The sequence below is a fragment of the Zootoca vivipara genome, chromosome 9 (assembly GCF_963506605.1).
Source record: "Zootoca vivipara chromosome 9, rZooViv1.1, whole genome shotgun sequence".
NCBI classification, from domain to species: domain Eukaryota; kingdom Metazoa; phylum Chordata; class Lepidosauria; order Squamata; family Lacertidae; genus Zootoca; species Zootoca vivipara.
Window position 1 is genome coordinate 39,821,532 of NC_083284.1, and position 23,899 is coordinate 39,845,430.

Sequence of the window (23,899 nt, forward strand, 5' to 3'; positions counted from 1 at the left end):
GAAGCATGACTTGGAAAGAATAGTTGTCTTAAGCTATGTGAAGGGTTTTTTGAGGGGGTTAATAATCCCCCCCATTATCTCCAAAAGAATTTTGGGGAAACCCAACAGAACAGGGGTTTTTTTGAGGGGGGGATGATTCATATCACTATTTGTCGCTAATAGCCATGCACAAAAACGATATACATGCTTACAGAAATTATTAGTGACTCAAACATCAAGTCAAGCTGTGACCCAAAAAAATGTCTGTAGGACATAGGGTTTCACCAATACGAACAATGAGCAAATTACTCACTTTACATTAACAACAATAGCAATCATAATAGCCTTGAGGTATTCCAATCCACTCTTTCACCTGGTAAAGGTGCACATCAGATCCTGTTGCACAAAGAGCACATCTAATAACCTACGGAGATCAGATCTCAAGGGAATAGCTACCATCCTCTGTAGATTACCAAAGCCATATGAGTGTAGAAGAGGCCCCTGTAATGTCAAGTAACAGGCATAGAGTGAAAGGGGAGGAGGTTCTGATGTGGATGCAGGTGACTTGCCATACTCAATATCTGTGTCATTATGCACAGTTTCCCCCTTTTGCACAGTCTTTGAACCAGGCTCTAGGTATACAAGGTCTTTACAGCAGCTTGGACAGGTGGTCCTCTGTTATCAGGGCTTTGAGGCTCTGAGGAAGCAATTTGACCTTGATCACCGAGTGAGATCTTTCTGAGCAGGAAGTTAGGGTGCTTCCATACTGTCACTCTTTCCAGGTGGAATTCAGTGGCACGCCAGCAAATTCAGGCTGTGCAATTAAAGTGGAGCTCTTGCAGAACAAACCCATTTCCCCACTCCGGGGGGAGGGACCAGACTTTTATCATTGGAAAGTAAGAGGAAAATGCAGTGGAAACTGTGGGGTAGCAACTGCTTGATGAGATGTCATATAATCTCCCTGCAAGCAACTCAGGATAATTGTTCAACACGCAGTTGACATTGTATAACCTTCCCGCAAACATTGTGGAAACCAATCAGGACAAATGCTGAATAAACAGGTCATCTGGAAGCAACCTTGGGCCCAAGTTTCCACTTGTACTATTCTATCCACTAGACCACAGTGACTTTATGGCACTTTCTGTGGTCTGGGCACTTTGGTGCCTGCATGTATTTCAACCCTTTCTCTGGTTTTTATATCTTTCTTTTCCCCGGCAGCTATGTTTTGTGAACCTCTTGGAATAAGATATTGAAACCATATTCCCTGTGCCAAGAAGCTTGATTTAATATACAGTGTTTGAGGCAAACAAGCATGCAGATTGGAATAAGAAGCCAGGAGACATAGGTTTAAGAATAATTGGATATGCCCAGCTCTCTTCCAGATTGGGCAATAATCACAACTAGCCATCTGCTTGTGGAGAAAACAATGATTTCATTCCAGGTAATGGAAGGGTAGATAGCAAACCTAAAAAGACTGCAAGGAGGAAACGATGTGGTCATAGCAACACGCCTGTAAGATGATCCTGGAGACGGCGGTGAATAAAAAGTGTTAGGAGCCATGAGTCAATAGTGGCGAAGCTTATCACAAATTAATGCCAAAAAACACTCCTTAATACTAAAACACACAACACTCTCAAAGAAGCCACTTGCTATATTGAAATGGCTACAAATATTTAGGCTTTGAAATAAAAACTACATCATCCTAAAGGGACACACATTTATTTTTCAATCCCCTCAATATTTAAAGAGCAGTTATCTTCTGCTACTATTTTAGTATTTCAGATTATAGACTGAAATGCATTTTAGAGAACTTAGGCAAAGACGGTGGGAATAGATGGACTTGTTAGAAAAGAAAAAGTTCCAAGAGTAGAATGTGATCAATACATACTATTTCGTTTTAAGCTGTTCATCCATTTATCAAGCTCTTCCATCTCTATTTCCATTACAGAGGGTGTGTCTTCTTCAAAAATAGGACTGAGTAAGAAAACAAAAACATATTTTGGACCATGAAGTTTAGAATTGTTAGACAGATATTTTTAATACCATTTTTAAAATCAATCCACGTGTTAGGCTGTATTTAAGTATTTAGCTGCCAGTGTGCTTAATTTAGAAAAGAGCATCATTGTGTGAGCTGTTGAATCAATAAATGTTACTAAATCTGGAATAAAACTAATGCAATAAGCTAGTAGTCCAGTAGATCCCATCATTGCAATATGGGGGACATTGCTTAAAGATGACAACCATTTTTAAAAAATTAGATGACTTGTGGTTCTGTCATACTGAAGAGTCTATGTGGCCCTGGGCCATGAGAACAGTTCCACAACTGTTGATATGAACAAGAAGCAGTCTTACCTTTTACAGCTTTCACTTGCTAGTTCCTCTGAAATAAAATGAAATGCATTTCAGAAAGAAGTAAATGATTCATTTAAAAAAGAGATAGAGAGATGTGGGGTGGGCTGGCAATTAAATATTGCAGATTAGAATGCTCCTGCTCAAGATTTGACCCAGCTATACTCCATTCCCTCCCTTCCCCCTTTCCCTTGGTTATCCATTCTTGCTTTGTTGATTTGTGGTGTCAGATGCTTTTCAATCCAAAATACCTGGAGGGCACAAGGTTGAGAAAGGCTGTTCCATAGTATGAGGGAAATTGGGCCAGGATTACATCCTTTACCTTCCTGAATAATTATTATGCACAAAGCCAAAAATAAAAGAAAGAAAGAAAAACATATGAACTTGGAGACAGCTAGAAAGTAAAATGCAGTAAAATGGATATTAAGCCCAAGTTGAAATTAGTAGCTCGGGTAAATTTAAGATGTTGACTACAGCCAAGCTGCATTAATATTCAGATCAGAGTCTAGCGGTGAGCAGGAGACTGGAAGCAATGAATTTCTTGAGGCTAACAGGTTCCAACAGTGAAAGCAACATAATGAGAAGTCAACAACTGTGATAAAAATTGTTTACTTCCACACAGCCTAATGCTGTACATGTGCCGTGCACCTGTTTATGAACAGAGACGGTAGCAGATTACAGATAAGGGGCAAGATGAAAACACGAACACACACAAACACCTAAAACCTGGAGAGAAAGGCATTTGAGAGCAACAGAGGAAAATAAACCAAGGTAAGAGTAATTGCCAGGAGAGATGCAGGTGGATGAAACACCAGATGGAATAAGAGGGGAAACCACATCCATTGGAGGTTAGGATGCGGTATTTTTAAAGGAGGAAACTGTCTTCTGAACAACTGAAAGGAAATGTGTATTTTATACCTATCAAGGTATAGGAGGGAGGAAAGGATTGGGGGGGGGTGAGGATGTAGGCACTGATTCACTTTTCCCAGCAGAAACATTAATGGTTTGGACCACAGATTTAACCATGCCGTCTCCACAAGGCCTCAAGTTCTATTGAAAGTTCCACCCCCCAAAATATGCTATATAGGCTGCTCCTTTTGTCAGTACAAATGATTCACAGTTGGTATGACAAGTAATTCACAGCATAGTTGTCCTGACCTGACCTCAAGCAAAAGCTCATGGGATGTGACGGGGGTACTCCACAAGGCAACCTGGAGCAGCAGGACCTTGGAGAGCTCTCAGTGAGCCACTTGTTCCAATGGAAGGAGGAGGTGAGTGGACCACTCTGTCCAGAAGACTCCACTACCCCCTACCTGAGGTGTGTGGCTATTTAAAACAGGAACAGGAAACCTCAGGCCCAGAGGCTGATGGAATGCCTGGAAGGCCACAATCTGGCTCCACAGGCACCACCTTCTTCCCAGGCTGCACTCGCCTCGAACCCGGCCTACCATCCTCCTTGGGTGTTCTTATCTGGCTAGAATGTGTCCTTAAACTCCAAAAGTGCCTCTTGCTTTCCTGAATGGAGGGTTCTGATGGGGTGTGTGTGTGTAGAATTGCTCTGCCCACTATTGCTTCTGGCCCTGTCCACCACTTCCTGCCCCCAGGAAGTTGCCTGCAAAGGAACGCAGCCCTCAGTCTGACAAAATTCCCTGGTGTACAAATGAGTGCATTCTCCTCTGGGGCTGCTCCCCGTACTGTTGAACAGGTGTTGTGGAGCAAGAAGCGCCTGGCTTCTTGGGTGAATTGGGTTCAGGGAGGGGTGAGTGTTCCAGCAGTCCTGGTCAGCAAGTTCCTGTCTGCCAGCCTCAGGTTCAGAATGAGGAACCCAACTGTGTTCTTCAGCCAGTGGTATGGTAGTCATGGACTTTACCACTTCAGTTCTCCTCCATCTGAGAGTTCTGGCTATTGCTTGAGGCTAGGACCATAACAGTTGTGTTCTATGGGATCCAGTCCCATGAAAGCATGTACAGTCGTACCTTGGTTCTCGAACGCCTTGTGACTCGGATGTTTTGGTTCCCAAACACTGCAAACCGGAAGTCAGTGTTCGGGTTTGCAAACATTGCTTGGAAGCCGAACATCCAATGTGGCTTCCGCAGCTTCTGATTGAGTGCAGGAAACTCCTGCAGCCAATCGGAAGCTGCGCCTTGGTTTTCAAATGTTTTCAAAGTCAAACGGACTTCCGGAACAGATTCCGTTTGAGAACCAAGGTACGACTGTATAGGATTGCAGCCTCAGTCATTGGTGGGAAAAGTAGATCGGGTTCTAATAGTAGATTTCTGAGTAATATGCAGTGCTTTTTCTGGGGGGGGGCACAGGGGTATGCATACCCCTAAACATTTTGTGAATCTAACGGGAGAAGAAAATTTTAAAAAAGAAATTAAATTTTTAGTTTCTTCTCTAGCATGGTGAATCATCAGTTCCATTGCTACCCCTTAGGGTGGCCTAATTTCCTGTCAGGGTGCTCCCTGAGTCTCAGACAGAAGCGAGCATTTAATGTGTGAAGTAGGAGTTGGAATCTAGCATGGTGATTGGTCAGTTTTGTTGTTACCACCTCCAATGGCGGCTTCATTTCCTTTCCCGGTGATTTTCTTGAGTCAAAATGAGAGTACCTACCCCTAAACATTTTTTTTAGAAAAAAAGCAAAAATAATTTGAAAAACAAGAAAAGATCTTTCCACCCCCATGCTGAAATGAAGAAAGCTGGGATGGGGGCAGAGGAACTAGAAATGAGTTTTTGCGCATTTTTTTCCAACAGAAAAATAAAACACAGTGATCTATTAAACATTAAAAAGCCTCCCTAAACAGGGCTGCCTTCAGATGTCTTCTAAAAGTCTGGTAGTTGTTTTTCTTTTTGACATCTGATGGGAGGGCGTTCCACAGGGCGGGCGCCACTACCGATAAGGCCCTCTGTCTAGTTCCCTGCAACTTGGCTTCTCGCAATGAGGGAACCGCCATAAGGCCCTCGGGTGCTGGACCTCAGTGTCCGGGCAGAATGATGGAGGTGGAGACGCTCCTTCAGGTATACTGGACCGAGGCCATTTAGGACTTTAAAGGTCAGCACCAACTCTTTGAACTGTGCTCGGAAACGTACTGGTTTAGTTTTGGTACTGAAAACAAATTTCTGGGTTGAGAATGTGCTCAGAGTTACCCTGTTCCTTAATCTAGGTGTGTATTGCAGGGTTTGAGTCACCCTAAGGTGTCTGCATCACCCAGGAGATTGCAGCCGCAGAGATAAAAAAGAAGATGAGCTGTCCTGTTATCTTGAGCGGTCACTTCCTGGTTCTCATGGAGAAGCTGTTTTCAACGGAGCTCAGCAACGGAAGCATGTAGCTGTATTGAGACAGCACCAGGTGTTGAAATTTTGCACCCCTAACAATTTTTGCGCCCGGGGCAACTGCCCCTGTGGGCCCCCCATGCTATGCCACTTCATCCTGCTGGTCCCCATCCTAGGAACTGGTATTTAATCCTCATGGAGCTCCCAGCAGCCTTAACAAACTACAGTTCCCATGATTCTTTGGGGTGGGGGTGCCTAGAATGTGCTTTAAAGATATGGTGCACACTCAGCCAAAGTATCACAAGGAGGAGAAAAACACACAACCAAAAACCAGTGCCAATAATTCCTGGCATTGCAACTGAAAATATGCCTGTTGACAGTTGCCCTGTGTGTTTATATGCCAATACTCAAAAGCTTCATTAGCCATCACACTTTTAAACTACTGCTTGTATACTGTATTTTAAGTATTTGAATCTGTGCATGTCCAATCACCATCTTAAAGCTTCTCCGACTGTTACCAGCCCTTTATATTTCACTGTATATTTTCTAAAGGCTCTGCCCGTTTTCCCTTTCCATTGCATCATAAACAGAATCATTGTCAAGGGAAACATGTTGTTTCCTGGATTGCATTATCCTTCTAGCTGGTGGATTAAAGACATCACAGACCCATGATTCTCCTGCAGCATGTTTTGATCTTAGCAAGCGGTAGGTGCGATTGCCACGTTTATCCTGGAAGACCTTTGTGGGGGGAAATGTTAAGAATAAAATTAATTTTTGAGGAGGCCTTATTTCCTCCTCTTTCTTTATTGGAGAGGCATAAATCCAATAGTAAGTATAAGGGCAAAGCAAGAAAAATGGCAAGGGGAATTATCTATGGCCAAACACCCTTGAGAAAGAGCCGAAAAGCCAAGGAAAATCCCATTATAGCTGTCCTGGACAAGAGAGATAAGCAGTGGGGACTAAGAAGCACAGTCAGACCAGGTTAAGTGGGATTTCTTGTTTGCACTGGAATTGTGTTTAGCCAAATAATAGTGTGCTGAGGAATTCAGAAATGTGCCTGGTTTCAACCACACTGCTCAGCAGCATGGAATCTATGAGGCACTGACGGCTCACAATCCCAGTGCTCAAGCACAGGCTGCCGAAATCAGCTTCTCTTCCTTCCAGACCGTGAACTTTGCCTCCTGGGTCTATTCCCTCTCACAGTGAATAGAAAATGTATTCTCTTTCGTTTTGGGGGGCTGCGAGGAATCACACAGAATGCCACCCTGGACTGATTTGTGACAAAATATATGTCACCCCACAGGTAATCTGAGAGAATATTGTTATCATGCATTATACACACATGCAATTGTATGAGCACAGGATCCAATCTTAACCTTCAACCCAATGTCCGGAAGTTAGAGGCAGGCCAGCTGCTGAAATACTCATCCCCATCCACAGTATTCACTCCTAAACTTAAAGTTAGACCTAATTCAAGGGTTAAATCCAATTCAAACATTTACCATGGGATAGCCAGTTGTCTCCTCCACATAGGTGCCAGCTGCCTGGGGCCCTAGGTGCCCAAGCACCCACAAAATTCCCCATGAAGCGGCCAGGCACCCACAAATTTCAGTGTCCAGGCCATGCACGCTGCATAGCACCCGCAGGACTGGGCACCCACGGTCACGGGGCCAAGCTGGCAATCCTGGTCCTCCATATATATATATAATCTAACATGGTCCTTCACACATCACCCAAGAAACTTTAATATCTACAGTACCTTGCTTGGGTGGTTTCTGCTTGCGACGTCTTGCAATGAAGACAACCAGCAAAACAACCAGGACTAGAAGCATAGCAGCAGGGATTCCGTATATCAAAGCAGGATGTAGTAGGTCTTCCATTTCTGCAGAGGCAGTGGTTCCCATTTTCGTATTCTCTGCTTCTGCGAATGTAGTGGCAGTTTGCACACCCTGGTCACTGGTTGTCAAAATCATAACAGGTGTAGGTGATCCCAGTGTATTCAGTACAGGTACTTCTGTGGTAACAGGTATTGTCAAGCCATGCCCTGAATATTCTTCATCTGCCAGTGCTGTTGTAGAGCCTGCCAAATTGGGGGGGGGGGACAGGGCTGGATTAACCATTAAGCAAAATAAGCACGTGCTTAGGGTATAAAGGGAAAGGGGGTCACCACATAATTTTTCCATCAGAAAACGTAGGAGAACTCCCCCCCAAAAAAATATAAATAAAGTGAAAGTATAAAAAAGAAACAGTATTTTCTATCTTACTGAAGGTTTTGTTTCATATAAAAAAATAACATTTTATTTTTATTGTTTATATTTCGAATATATCTATGGGGGCACCAACATCTTTTAAGTGCTTAGGGTTTCTAAAGGTCTTAATCTGGATCTGGGGGGGGGGGACAAGTATATATCACTTTTATTTGGATAACTGGAACTAAAAATAAATGAGCTTTTTAAAAAAAAATCCATTCATTTTCTGATGAGGCACTTAAGAAGCATCCTTGACTGCCTGGCTACTCAAAAAGTGTTATTGGCAATGGGATCTTAGACTTAGCATTTCCCTTGTGACCCACATCTTCTGATTACACAACAACTCACGCCTGTGTCCTTTAGATCTATAATCGTTTCCACAAAGATTTGTTAAAACCGGTGTGTTGTAAATCTGGAATCAGGGGGTTGTAGTGGAGGGGACGACAGAGGACGAGATGGTTGGACAGTGTTCTCGAAGCTACGAACATGAGTCTGACCAAACTGCGAGAGGAAGACAGGAGTGCCTGGCGTGCTCTGGTCCATGGGGTCACGAAGAGTCGGACACGACTAAACGACTAAACAACAACAACAAGTGGAGCACTGAGTTTGCAAATCACTACAAAGCATTTAGGAAAATAAAGTTGGTTTGTTGGGTTTTTTGGTAAGAAAAGTCAGTATATTTATGGTTTGCTTTATGAAAGCTACTACATATTATACAATGGTACATAGTATTCAATGCACACAAAAAATTATGAACAAATATTTACAGCATGACACGTACAGAACAAAAAACACCTTCCTCCAAACAAGGTATACTGAAGATGCAGCACAGAACAGCCTCAAACTTATACAGCTGTTCGGAACAAAGGGGAACAAAAGTTTTGGTTTTTTTTAAAAAAAATCCTAAATCTCAAAAGCAGAAAAAAGTTGAGAGCTGCTGTGCTGAGCTTTAGGCATACAGCAGAATCTGGAAGGCTGGCAAGCGAATGGCTGGGGAAACCTCAGTTAAATAAGTACAATGAAACACACATTAAAAACGAGAGGTGTGTGAGACAAATCACTATTTGTTTTTCATTTTAAAGTTTCATTTAAGTTTCCATTTGTCAGAATTGCATCTGTTCAGTTGTTGTTTTCAGTGATTGTAATGAAAACCCCACCTGTTTTCTGCTGAAGTTTGTAACTTCTGTATTTTCTATCTAAGACATTTGCTTGCATTCTACTTAGGAATCAATAAATCTGCTTGTCAACTCACCACGGGCAACTGCCCTCTTGTGATCCAAACATCCAGCACCTCGCAAATCCCTGCCCTGCAGATCTCATTTCCATTGCATTTCCCCCAATCAGGTGAGAAATAGCAGGATTCCTTTCCAAACAGCAGGAAAGACTTCCATTCTTCCTTACCCTCCCCACAACCTGCACAAATAAGAACAGACTCTGTTTCTCTCCCAAGTTCTCTGTGCATGGCAGAGGATGCATGGGAGAGGGCTGGTGGTTACCACAAATAATGGCTGGCAAGGGAGCCTAGCCAACGTTTGTGGATCCCTGATTCTATTACCACCACAAACAACAACACCCCTTCTCCATCCTCAGGCACCAGACTAGCCAAATTTCAGACAGATTAGACAAAGGGACCACATTTTAAAGGAAAGTAAAAATGCACAAACTCATGGAACCAATTTTCCTTAATTTTGTTTTTCATTCAGATAGGATGCATTACTAGTCCCATTCATTTATTCGTATGACAATGAAGAAATCAATTATGCTTATTCATTTATTATCCTTTCATTATTAAAAGGAATTAACATCTCCATTGAGGAATGAACATCCCGACTACAAACAGGTGGCTTCTGAATTAGCTGTAGCTACTCCAGAAAGTGATCTTGGAGTCATGGCAAAGAGCACAGTGAAGTGATCCAAATTTGAGACCTGGTGTTCTCGTACTGAATGGAAGGGCAAATCTTTTTTATATGCACACATGCATTGACCAATAAAAAGGCAGTGATAATAGATCATTCTCCCCCACCCCACCCCACCCCCGGTATCAAATTCAGAAGGCATTCCAAAAGCTTGATGTTATGGTTGGTGAGATGTAAATATTTGTTCCTGCCTTTGAGAGCAGCACATACTTCAGACACTTTATAAATTAATTGCTCCCAAAATAACTTCAGTCTAAGCCATTTCACTCTCCCAGTTGTGCTGCCAGACTCCTAGGGAGGGATGGGGACGAGAGATAAAAATAAGCAACAGTTGGCTATGTAACATACCAATATTGCAGTCAAATATCTCAGAAGTCTGCAATCCACATGCCTATGCTAGTACCTTTCCCCATCTTTATTGGACAGAGATGCCATTGTGTCAAATGGGGTCACCAAAAAGTGTGAAAGGGCAATTTCACTGAAAGTGCACTACAGAGTTTTAGCTGGAGGATTCATCGTAGTAGCATTCAGCAAATCCATTCATCCATATGCCAGCATGAGGCCAGTGGTGTGGTGGATTACAACTTGCACCCAGGGCCAATCCTACCACTAGATAGATTGAGACACTGACCTCAGACAGCAGGTGCTGATGGGCAGAGAGTACACAGAGCTCTGTGAACCATGGGGCCTGCTCTGTGCCCCCTAAGCTACGCCACTGCCCTCAAGTATGTGGAGGACTCTGCCTCATCACCAGTGTTGAAGTGAAAGTCAGATGCTAACCTGGTCAGCATTTCAACATGGAATGGGAAGGGTACCATTGTTTATTTCGCTTTGGGTGGCAAAATGTCTTGGGCTGGTCCTGCACCTATCAGCCTCAGCTATCAAGGCCAGTGGTAGGCATGCTGTGAGTTGCAGGTAGTCCACAGCATCTGGAGGACTCCATGTTGGCTACTCTTGCCCTTGTGGAAAGCTGGAATAGAAATGTAACCAACCGGTTAATGTTACAGAATAGCCAGAAAAGGTTAGGCCAAGTACTTCCTGGGAAGAAGAGGACAAGCTAGCATGTTGGTGGAAGAGTGTGTTCTTTAAGGTTAGGGCAATCAGGTGAAATGAAAATCACATTGATTGACTGGTGATAAAATACCCTTGAGATGACAGATTTCCCTGAGGAGGCCAAACCCAATATATTTTGCTGCCTAGGATTGATTAGCAAATGGTACCCCCCCTTCCCCACAAAAAAATCCTACAAGGGCTTCTCCCTGAGAGCACAAATACAAGAATAATTAACTAAAAAGGTAACAATTTGCTGCCCTTTCAAGACCCCCATACCCAAAAACCTGCTACCTGAAGAAACCACCTCTCTAAAATCTTTGAAGGGCTGAATCACATGAGCAGGTAGGTAAGCAAATGCTATTTTCTCTCTTTTTAAATTACTTGTAAAACTATTGATTCAATCAGCGTTTTTGTTCTTAAAAGGAAAGAAAATCGCTACAATTGCTATGGGATGCCCTGCAATATTATGTGCGTATTAAAGGAACTTCAAAAAGGGAATGCCACACAAATATTTCATTGTATCTATGCCAGAAACAAATTATTTAAGAAGAGAAAAGCTGTTCTTCCATTTCCTCCCATTAAGAGTGTTACCAACTAAAGGAGAATTCGTCGCCTCTCCTAATGCTCCTTTTTATTGGCATGTATCTTAAGAGACACAGTGGAATGTGTCCTCAGGGGAGCATTCCCCCTTTTCTAAAGTAACACAGGGAACTGAAAATGTGAGCTCGAGATAGGAGGCGCTGTAAAGGAGAAGGGGGAGAGAGCTGGGGTGGGTATTTAGTTTTGATGGATGGGTTTAGCTTCAGGAATTTGGGGGGGTGATGTTTAAGTCAACATGTGGGTCATCATTCTCCTCTGAGTTTTGGATGTGAGAGCAGGGTGTAAGCAGTGGAGTTTGACTACTGAGGTGGCCTGCTTCATTCCCAATCATTATTTTTCCTTAAAAATACCCCCACACAATTAAAATCATAACACTCTCATTTTTTTTTCTTCAAAAAGGACACTTTCATGTAGGGAGAGAAGGTAAGCGGAAGGAAAAACTGCGAGTTTTCCACTTGTTGATGTTTTATTAACTAAGGTAAGCTGTCCGGAACAAAAGACCATGGAACTATTTGTCTAAACTTTGGTAGGCTTCCCCCACCCCACCCCACCCCACCCACACCATATCCAGGATTCAGTTCCATTCACAGAAGGACAAGTAAGTCAGTTGCACGTTTGATATAAACATTAGAACAGAAAAAAACCCTGAACAATTTTTTAAAAAAGCTTGACAGAGTACTGCAGCCATTCTTGTGAAACAGCTCCCAAGTCAGAGGTTATCCTAAGCATATATGCCCAGAATTAAGGACAATTTAAGTTAATGAAACTTTCATACAAACAAGCATTTGTGAGAGGCTACAATTTGGGCTCAGTTAGGAGGATCAGAGACAGAATGTATGCTATACGCATTATCAACCAGCTACCTGGCATGTAGGCCCTTGAAGAGAAACAACTAGGACTCAGGAGTCAGTTCCTAGAGAGCTGACTCCAAGGTGTGGCCTGTCTGGAGAAGTTATTACTATTTTCTGCAGGCTCCTAAGACTCATTAAGGATATTCTAACTCAGCTTGAAGTGAATGAGGATGGGGATAAATTTGATTCAGTTTGGATTTTAAGGTTCACCTTACAAAACTCTCACTCTCTGAAACAAGATGTGAACAGAAACACAGCCATCCTTTAACATTCACACTTTCTTTGAACATTGCAATGCAGTTTTCCAGCCAAGCAACGTGTACATAAATGCATGTATAAGGGTAAAGGGTGCTGGAGGAGACTCTTGAGAGTCCCATGGACTGCAAGAATATCAAACCCATCCATTCTTAAGGAAATCAGCCCTGAGTGCTCACTGGAAGGACAGATCCTGAAGCTGAGGCTACAATACTTTGGCCACCTCATGAGAAGAGAAGACTCCCTGGAAAAGACCCTGATGTTGGGAAAGATGGAGGGCACAAGGAGAAGGGGACGACTGAGGACAAGATGGTTGGACAGTGTTCTCGAAGCTCTCAATCAAAATACTTTATTCGACCAATAGTCAGACAGTGTTCTCGAAGCTACCAACATCAGTCTGACCAAACTGCGGGAGGCAGTGGAAGACAGGAGTGCCTGGCGTGCTATGGTCCATGGGGTGACGAAGAGTCGGACACGACTAAACGACTAAACAACAACAAGTGCATATAAATGCACATATTAGTGTAAATAACAGGACTTTGGTCTGATCCAGTGAGGAGGGTTCTTCTGACATTCTTGCGAGTGTCAAAGGGTTCTTACACCTGAGGAGTCTTGTGTCTTCAAGTCAGTCTTTAATCATGATCAGGAATTTGGAGAGGATCCAAACAATGGTATTATTTTAATAATTGTTGGCAATTTGATACGGAGACAAGCAATGCTGCCAAAACCAGGAACATTTTTTGAGCCTGTCGTCAACAAGCCAGCTTGTGGACGAGTTTTATCCAGCACCTGGCTATTTCACAATGAGAAATCTGCTTTCATTTCTCAAAAGCCATTTCTATCTAAAATGCTCCTATATTTGGCCCAACCTAAGCTAGCATTTGATTTATACTTCAATTAATATGCTTTAAAATATTCGGGTCTCTCTTCCTTGAAACTTGTCTGAGCAAGAAACCACTTCATACTTTCATTCTTTTTCAGAAGTTGCCTTTCGCAAGAACTTCCTTAGAGATTTTAAAAGTTGTGAAGCTTAACGTCTCAAGCTGTTGCAAGAAATGGCGGTAGGCAAAACATTAATACACATCCAAAGTTCTTCACAGACGTCATCTCTCTTATGGACTGCTTTGCAAATGCTACATGATTAGCATTGGAAGGTTCAATCCTGCTGGGCGCTGCTTTGACAGAGAGTTCCCTGTGGCAATGGAGACTCCCCTCCTTGCAGGTCATCTATGACAGGTGGATGTGGCCACCTGTGGGTCATTTGATGGTTTACAGATGAGTGCCCCCCACATCTGTAGGGCAAGGGGAGACAAATGGTGGTCTCACCCAGGCCAAAAGGGTATTCCACCCATGTCATAAACCATGGCTTACCATACACAAGCAAACTGCCCCCACTTTGCTCCTCCTTGCTCTTTCCCATTTTTACTGGGTGCAGACAAAGCACGACCCCTGGCTTAGCATTGCATTCTAACTATGGATTGTGGCTTGTTTTGCTCCAATAACCACAATCAGTTAAGTCACGAACAAACCTGGCCTGAGGTTATGGTGTGTTGGGAACAAAAGAAACCATGATCCCTGATTCAGATATAACACTAAACTAGGGATTGTGATTTGTTTCCTCCCAGCGATCATTCATTCATTCATTCATTCCCTGCCCATCTGGCTGGGTTTCCCCAGCCACTCTGGGCAGCTCCCAATAGAATATTAAAAACACGATAAAACATTGAACATAAAAAACTTCCCTAAACAGGGTTGCCTTCAGATGTCTTCTGAAAGTCAAGTAGTTGTTTATTTCCTTGACATCTGATGGGAGGGCGTTCCACAGGGCAGGTGCCACTACTGAGAAGAGCCTCTGCCTGGTTCCCTGCAACCTCACTTCTCGCAGTGAGGGAACCACCAGAAGGCCCTTGGCGCTGGACCTCAGGCTGAACAATGGCGGTGAAGACGCTCCTTGATTATTGGTTGATTATTTAATTTCTATACTGCTTAAAATATTAAATATATATTGAAGTGGTGTACAGGAAACAACAGACAACTTAAACAAAGTATTACAAAATACACAGTTACAGATAAAAATATATGAATACAAACTTACTAATATATAGTAAATATAATAATATATAGAAATCAATATTGCCTTCTGACACACCCTCCTTCTCAGCCTCTGGGTTCTGTTCCAGCCTCCAAACAAACTCAGCTGACCCACAGAAGTCTCACAGTGATAAGCGTTCCTAGAAACAGTGAATATCACCCTAGCCTAGCCTCTCACTCTAGCCTTGCTTTTTTAGGCTCAAGGTACATGGCACTTCCTCAGGCTGCCCACAGCTGTTTCCCTTTCAGCTGCACTCTCTGCACCCAGTTCCAGGTGCGACAGGTTTGTTGAATTTCCAAGGGGGACCAAAGGATGGAGAAAAGACCCCTCTCCACTCACAGCTCTTTCTTCACCCTCTTCTCCTTCTCCCCCAGTGCAAGCAGGGAGCAGCAATGAGGACCAATGCAGGAACAGTTTCCTTGTGCAGAATAAGTCATCATTTATAGCTTACCATAGCTGGTGGGCAATCGAACTGCCATTCTCTTGTGGCAACAATTTTCTTCAATCTCTGTGGAGCTTGCAGACTTTTTTCTTCTCTACCAACCTCAGCTTTTATTAAAAATTTGCCTGTGACTAAATTCTTCCTGTCTGGAACCTAGCTTTACCAGTCTAGGGTTTTACCAAGATTTAGATTATATTAATAATAGAATCCCACAATAACTCGCTAAGTCACTATTCATATTTTATCCCACCATCTTCAGGTCAGGTACGGTTGCAGTTCAGACACTAGGGAGGAAGCCCACAGAAGGTGGAATGAACTATTTTCATATTATTATAAAGTATAAGCAGGAACAAACTCACTGGGTAATTTAAAGCAATGAAAGGGAAAAAAGGCAAATACATGAACTCTCAGGCTTGTGGTAACCCAAACCTTTGTGGAAAAACTTTTTTCACTTCCTTTTCACAACCAGTTATGAATATCAGCAAATGGGACTTCTGCTTTTGAAGTAAATTTGCTGGATTTAGGTGCAGCATGTTTAGACAACCCCTTTACGATTAAAAGAAAAAACCAATAACTGCCACCCTCTCTGTCTCTCTTGTACAAAATGTGCATGTTTAGACACATTAAATAGTAGTCTACCATTTATTAGAGTAGACCCATTGAAATGAATGAAGATGACCAAGTTAGGCCCATTAATTTCAATGTCAACTCTGACTGAAACTTAATCACCAATAGTCTCAAATACTGTATATGAAAATAAAACTAGGACAATGTTTCCACCCCCAATTATTTTTACATGGGAAGAAGAACACCCCAAAACACGTTTTTGCTGTGTTGGGCCTGATACTATCTTAAACAGCACCACATGCTCAATATTTCTACGGTAGGAACTTACTACCCAGTAATTATTTGATACATTCAGCTATCACAGTAACAATGAGAGTGCGGATTTACTTGCCCATAAAATACCGATATTACAAGGCAACCCTATGCCTGTCAACTTAGAGAAAAGACCCACCGAGTCTAGTGGTGCTCATGCCAAGTGTGCACAGGACTGCAGTCTTAGAAGCACAGGACTTAAAACAAAAAATACACAAAAACTCATTTGGCAGAACCAACAATGACTCAGAAACAAAGGCTTCACACACATCTCAACACACCTCAGATCTGTAGCTCAAGCTGGATCCAAGGAAAGAAAAGACAGCAAACTGCTGGGAAGAAGAGCTACAAGACAGAGTGCAAGTTTGTACAGACAGCCTTTGCAGGGACCCGATTTTCTGGGTGTAACACTTCAAAACAGTTCCATAGCCTCAAGCATAAAACGTGCCTCTATCGTTAGTTCTCCTTAACAATGCAGAGAGCATGTTACTGCTACTTACCACAGCATGCAGGTCTTTCACTGAGCAACAGAAATAAAGGCAACATAAAGTTGTGTTTCTGCATGTTGACGTCTCTGTGATCAGGTACGAAGTTTGTTTCATTCTCCCTTAGCTGTACAGAACATGTACATTTCCTGTTTCCTGCCTTTGTGGTTGGATGTGTAAGATGCCTTAAAGAGATGCACTATGTCTGATTGCTCGTAGGAAGTGATGTAATTTAGTTTGGGCCTGTCAAATGAGCAACGATTGCAAAAGGTTGCTTTCAAAGCACTGATTCAGCTAAAAAAAACCACCAGGAAAATCCACGTGTGAGAATCTCGCAATCCTCTCCTGTTTTCAAGACCTGACAGTCTCTTTCCCACCCAGACAAGAATGCCTCAAATATATCTAGTTCAGTGATGAAGTACATGCCTTGCATGCAAAAAAGGTTGGATCCTTATCATCTCTAGGTAGGGCTGGGAAATACTCCGGTCTGAAATCCTCAGTTGCCACTGCTAGTCACTGTGAGTTTGATAGAGCAACAGTCTGACTTGCTTGAAGGCGGCTTCTTATATTGCTTTTAAAAATGAAAGGCATGGTGCTTCTCAAACTATCTGATGTGGTGGACCAGCAATTATTCACACACAGAGTGTGCCAGGGACTGGTACCCAGGGCCAGCCCACCCATGGGGGGGTGAAGCACCTGCCTCGGGTGGCAGACCCCCCCCCAAAGTTGGTGCCACTGCAGACACCCTGTCTATACCACCACTTCTTCACCAGCGGGATCTCACTGGAATCTCACGATAACTTGCCAGAACTCACCATTGTTGCTGCTTCACGGGCGCTGCCACCAGACCCAGATAAGGGAAGCTTTGGCAGTTGGGCTGCACCTTCCCGTTTGGCCTCAAGCAGCGAAATGGGACAGGCTGCCCCTGACAGGACTATATTTGGTCCCTGTACCAGCTGACCACTAAAATGGGACTTTTTAAAAAATTGCAAAAAGCTTTACATGCTACCCCAATCTCCGAGCAGTGTGAGATTCCAGGGGTTCCAGGCACTTACCCAGGATTTGGGTTACCTTTGGAAATGAGGCACAGCTTTTTGTCTTTATGATCTATGGCTTACTTACACATCAATACCACCTGAGCCTCCAAGCATTACACTCCAATAAGGTCTCTTGCTTCTCCCATAGGCACAGTGAACTTGGATCCAGCAGAGAAATCAGCCATGCCCTCTGTCTCCTTTTTACAGCCTCACAGTTTTTGCCAGCACATCACTGCCAATGACCATTCTAAAAACTAGCCTTTTGTCTCCTGCTAACTACCTCACAGGTGGTGCTGTGGGTTAAACCACAGAGCCTAAGGCTTGCTGATCAGAAGGTCGATGGTTCAAATCCCTGCGATGGGGTGATCTCCTGTTGCTCAGTCCCAGCTCCTGCCAACCTAGCAGTTCAAAAGCACGTCAAAGTGCAAGTAGATAAATAGGAACCGCTACAGTGGGAAGGTAAACGGCATTTCCGTGTGCTGCTCTGGTTCGCCAGAAGCGGCTTTGTCATGCTGGCCACATGACCTGGAAGCTGTACGCCGGCTCCCTCGGCCAATAATGCGAGATGAGTGCTGCAACCCCAGAGTCGGTCACGACTGGACCTAATGATCAGGGGTCCCTTTACCTAACTACCTCTCTACAGGAAGGAGGGGCTCACACCCGTATGCTGTTAGTTGCCCATCTCCCTGCCCCTGTTTGGTTAATGATTTGGCCACCATCAAGCTTTGTTCCCCTAACAACTCTCACTCAACAAGCCATGATCAGGTAGGCCTGGCTAGTATCTCTAACATAAGCTGTTTGCCACAGTTTAATTCCCCCAAACCTTGATTAGTTCTCACTTTTATTGGACCTAGGAACTTAGAGTGTCTCACACCCCACAAACTCATAACACTATTTTTGTAGACATATAAAAAGTTCTGGGAAGCTTGAAAGCTTGTATACTGTTTTGTCCCAAAGCCACACAGAAAACCCATGATGCATGTGAGTTATGTTTCATAAGCCCAGTGGCAGAGATCACAAACTCCACTTTCTAAAATTCCCAGGTTCAAGCCCACATATCTCCAGGAAGTATTGAGAAAAACTCATGTCTGAAACCTTGAAAAACCTCTGTCTGACTGAACAATACTTCTATGATAAACTGTAAAGAGTAAAGGGACCCCCTGACCGTTAGGTCCAGTCGTGGATGACTCTGGGGTTGCGGTGCTAATCTTGCTCTATAAGCCGAGAAGCTTGCGTTTGTCCGCAGACAGCTTCCGGGTCATGTGGTCAGCAGGACTAAGCCACTTCTGGCGAACCAGGGCAGCACATGGAAATGATGTTTGCCTTCCCGCCGGAGCGGTACCTATTTATCTACTTGCACTTGATGTGCTTTCGAACTGCTAGGCTGGCAGGAGCTGGGACCGAGCAATGGGAGCTCACCCCATTGCAGGGATTCAAACTGCCAACCTTCTGATAGGCAAAGCCCTAGGCTCTGTGGTTTAGACCACAGCGCCACCCACGTCCCATACTTCTATGATAGGGTTGCCATATTTCAAAAATTTCAAAGTTGTTGGGCTTTTAAAAAAAAGAGAGTAGTTTTTGGACACTGCTTCAGACTGCAATATTCCGGTTATGTCCAGGAAATTCCAGATGTTTCATAACCCTAGCTATAATTCTATGATTCTACCTGTTCTGTCTCAATATGAGGCATCTTCCTACTATCCTCTCCGTTTTCACATCAGAAATAGAAAAAAAACAGACCCACATCCTTGCATACAGATAGATAGTACTGTATGTGCATAATCCTGAGGAATGTTCCAACACAAAAGTGCATAGTGTTTTGAACATTTTGTACAATGTCAAAAGGCAGAGCCATTTTTAACATATTCCATGTGCTTGTCAGACTCATCCTCATTCAGCAAAAATAGGTGATGAGAAACTATTCTTTGCGGCAGTATCATCTCCAGGGGCGTACTTGTGGGCAATTGTGTGATGATCCATATCGATTTAACAAGCTGTGCCGGCCTTAGACATTTTCACACCCTGCTCTTAATGCCACAAAGAGGGAGGGAAGGAAAGAGGGCGGGAAATTGTGCTGCCTGGAAAGCAGCTAGCTGCACACCAAGATTGCTCCCTCCATGTAAGGCCTGCCCTGTTAGTCAGGAAATGCAGAGGGGGGAAATGCTAGGATCACTAGGTACCTCCTGCCACATCAAGTTGCTTCTTCAGAAAGGGACTGCAGACAATAAAGATGCTGGTTCTTACAATGGATAATTACCAGTAGTTGAAAATGTTACGGATTATCTCTATAACTTTCTTTTTATTGCATTGACATACAATTCAGAATACAATTCATACCCACAGAAAAAGTAGAGCACAGGATGAAATTTTAAAAAATGTTCATCCTATTATCAGTGTTTAGAGTATTTTAGATGGTAACCCACACTACCAGACGCTAGTTCCCTCCCCTACCGGCCCCAAACCAATTCACACAACCATTTTTAAAAACAAAATTAAAAAATCCTTCCAGCAGCACCTTAGAGACCAACTAAGTTTGTCATTGGTATGAGCTTTCACGTGCATGCACACTTCTTCAGATACATTTCTAAATGCATTTTTAAATGCATTTTTCAGGGTGTAAGTAATTAACAGTTTTTCCACCCTGGATGTTTTCCTTGTGCATAGTGGGGGAGAATGGAGTCAAGAGATTTGGATTCTCGCACACACACACATTCAAAACTGAGATTTCAGATTATAGTCTTCATTCATTCATTTATAATCCATCTTTCTGCAAAGGACTCAAATCAGCCTGCATGGTTCTCTCCCTTCCACCCTGTTATTCTCACAGCAGCTCTGTAAAATAGATAAGACTGAATGGCAAATACAGAGCCAAGGCTGAGCTTCATGGCCGCATGGAGATTTGAACCCAGGCCTCCTTAGTCCTACTACAATGTTACATTGTGTGAGTTTGTGGTGCTGCAGTGTTATTATTTTTTTTAAAAATAAAATACACCCTAACTGCTCACTGTGAAATCACCGCTGCTATGTAGAATTTATTTATCCAGTTGACAGTTACAAAGAAGCAAGTAATGTTAGGAGCCATTCATACAATACATTTACTGTACACTCACAGTCACACATGAAAACTAATCTCAAGAGCTGTTTATTGTCGTTTTCCCCTCCAACAGTGCCAGATAGATTCCCGGTTACCAGAGCATGAAGCACAAATGCGCAGTGTACACATCAGATGCACCCTCAATCTGAATCAGAATCTGCTGGCTGACAAAGGGTGAGCAAGTAGATGCATTCTGGGGAGCCTTGTCTGTGATTGGTAGGAGCCCAGGAGGTAGCTAATATGTCTTGGCTCAGTCTGGTGCAGCAATTAATCTTTCTTAAACACGGCTGCTTTTATAGGTCATCAGTTACAGTTTCTCAGCTATTATCTCTGAGAAATAGGTCAATGATTCATTTACTGGCCAGCTTGTTAATGGGTTTACAATGCTAGTATTAATCTGCTGGCTAGCGATGGAGTCGGTTGTTGTTGTTTGTTTATTAGTAGCTGTGTGTTTTGGAGTGCTTTACTTAACAGTTATCAAAACACAAAAACAAGGAGCCAAGCTGGATGGAAATGTGTAGGAGGCGGAACTCAAAGTACTAAAGAAGGGATCAAGGTTTGCTGCCAAAGTCACCTAACAAACCAATCTTCCCAGACCGTAGCTGGTCTAAGCCAATAACCTCACACTTTCTCCAGGATATGAATAATGAAGAAAGTAGGAATTTGGCCGGAGGTTAATCTAAGCCTGGCTTCACCAGATCTGCTTTCCAGCACTTGTTATGAGGATCAACTCTGGAATATATTACGATTATGATTAGATTACTTACCTACCCTTCACCATGAGGTCCTAGGGCGGGCTACAACCATTTAAAAATATGATGCTGTATAAATTCAGTTAAAGCAAAGTACAGTCAAAGGAATAGGGTGGGACCTAAATATATATCTATATATGTATTGACAGGTATCAAAGTTCAGGATAAAGAGGTGTGCCTTCAAACAAGGACAAAAACTACATAATATTTATAATGAATGTAAATAAATACTATATTAATAATATTTATTTTTTGATTATTTATTTCTCTGGTTTCTAAACTGCCCTCCATCTGGTATAGATACCAGGGCAGATCACAAAAACTTTATAAAAGTGACACCCACATACCAAGTACTAGGGCAGGCATAGGCAACCTTGGCTCTCCAGATGTTTTGGAACCACAACTCCCACGATCCCTAGCTAACAGGGATCCCAGTGGTCAGGGATCATGGGAGTTGTAGTTCTAAAACATCTGGAGAGCCAAGGTTGCCTATGCCTGTACTAGGGGTTTTTCCATGGCTCATCAACTCCCCCTTCAGCCCCACCAACCCCTTAGTGGGGGACCTTTAGTTCCTACTGCATGAACCAGCTTTGCCAGGTGGGTGGGGGAACTCACTTGCTGCTCACATGACATTGTTATCCCACCACATGGTTGGCAGGTGGGTTGTCCCGCCCACCTGTCAAAATCCATTGCAGGGTTCCCTGGCACCCACTGTGAGAAGCCGGCAAGAAGCTGGCATTTTACCTTCTGCATTTCTTGCTTCATGCAGTGCCAGTGGTGGCGGCAGCAGCCTTCATTCCCACACTCCCACTTTTAACCTGCAACACCAGAGGTTGAGGGGGTGGGGGGAGGGAATGCAAGAAAGGGCTTTACAGTCTCCCAAAGTGCTTCCCCTTTGCACCTCTAATGTTGGAGGTGGAGAAGTGTGGGAAGCTCACAAAGGACTTTCCACCTCTGATGTCAGGTAGGAGGCCAGAGGCAGCAGCCAGCCAGCATTGTGATCTTCCTCTGCTGCAGGCACTTTATCTAACTCTTTATTCTACTCAGTGATGGCAGCAATGGATTATGAGGCTGGGCGGCCACTGCTTCTTGCCACATTTCCACACTTCTAATTGGCAGTGGGGGCAGAAACAGCAGATCCCCAAGCTCGCTGGGGAGGAGGTGTCCAGCAGCAGGGGTTGGCAGGTGAAGGAGGTTTCATAGCAAGCCTGCTGCTGCAGCCTGTTCTGTCTGCCTTCCTATGGCTTGCCTAGGCTGCCCATCTACCGCCTCTGCAGTTTACAGTGCCACCTGTCTGTGGCCCCGTGAAATACAGTATGATGCCATTCTTCCATTTTTCTTATATGGAGCTGGATTTCTGGGTTTTGAGGCTGGAGCTGTCTTGGAATCCTGGGGAAATTAAACCTAATGTTTTATTATCACTGTTCTTAATCTGTGCTGAGAACTGCTCAGAATGCAATCAGTAGAAGAATGTGGTAGAAATCATGATCATAGAAGAGAGCCAGTGTGGTTTTGTGGCTAGATGCAGTCTGGGGAGACCTAATCACAATCTTTCAGCCTATGACATATGCTACTGAGCATGCAGACGGCTGAAGGTACAAGTTCTAGCAAGACTGGGACCAGAGTCAGGGTGGACCACTGAAGCAGATTAACTGGAGGTTCACTCCAGTCATTTGCTGACTAGGAGAGGCTGAGCTGAAAGGGTCTGGAATGAGGATTCATAGGAAGGTCAGCCAGCAAAAGCACGGGCAGGGAGGCAGGCAGGCAGGCAGTCACAAAGATGAGGAAGAGCTGGAGCTCAGTCCCAAGTTCAATCTCTGGTGTCTCTAGATAGAGCTGGGTCACCGTCTGTCAGTGTAATAGAAAATACATTATGCAATAGATGGACCAATGATCTGACTCTGTGGAAGGCAGCATCATATTGTTGCATGCACCCCAATCTTTGAGGAACAAGAGACTCCAGTGATACCAGAGCTGACCAAGGGTTTGGTTTCCTTAGAAATGAAGGTCAATGGAGACTGTAGTGTCTTTAGAATATACGACTTTATTTACACATATATACAGCCTGAGCATAGGGTGGAGAGGCTTACAGCACTAACACTCTAGTAGATATTGCTTCCCAATTTGGCTTCCAGGGAAGCCCCAAGTCACAGCTCTGGGGTCCACCTGTCTCTGTGTCTCCAGCTCCCAGCATCTGCGAAACTCACACATGCAGAACCTGGCCATTTTTGTTCCCCATCCTAGGATGATGATGTGGCATCCAGCAGGTAAGGTGGGAAAAGCTTTGCCCATTTGTTTCAATGTCAGCCTCTTATGACATGTACAGTAAATGCCAGAACTTTATTGGTTATTCCATTAACAACAGAACTGGCTTGGTTGGTTTCCTCTCATAAATTCTAACCTTACATACATAGGATCACAAATTTGGAAGGAACCCACAGGTATCCTCCAGACCAGGGGTCAGCAACCTAAGGCCCATGGGCCACAAGCGGTCCACAGGGGTCGTTTAACTGGCCCGCAAGCCGCCCCCAAACCAAGCCACCCGCTTGGCAAGTCCTCCCGCGCTGTGCTAAACCAGTGCAGCACTGCATGG

The 23,899-nt window shown here is 43.6% G+C and overlaps 1 protein-coding gene across 2 annotated transcripts in view; it reads right to left on the reverse strand.

Annotated features, from left to right (window-relative positions):
- TMEM154 (transmembrane protein 154) overlaps window positions 1-23,899 on the reverse strand; it is a 31,307-nt gene that overhangs the window by 5,547 nt on the left and 1,861 nt on the right. Inside the window, exons 1-4 of one of the 2 annotated variants that reach the window (XM_060278657.1) lie at window positions 16,439-18,614; window positions 7,361-7,681; window positions 2,332-2,359; window positions 1,868-1,953 (exon numbers count right to left, since the gene is read on the reverse strand). In XM_060278657.1, the coding sequence (XP_060134640.1) occupies window positions 1,868-1,953; window positions 2,332-2,359; window positions 7,361-7,681; window positions 16,439-16,502 (499 nt within the window). In that variant the 5' untranslated portion in view covers window positions 16,503-18,614. Of the gene's footprint in view, window positions 1-1,867; window positions 1,954-2,331; window positions 2,360-7,360; window positions 7,682-16,438; window positions 18,615-23,899 lie in introns of those variants that run through there. The other variant, XM_035113456.2, reaches the window with a different exon arrangement.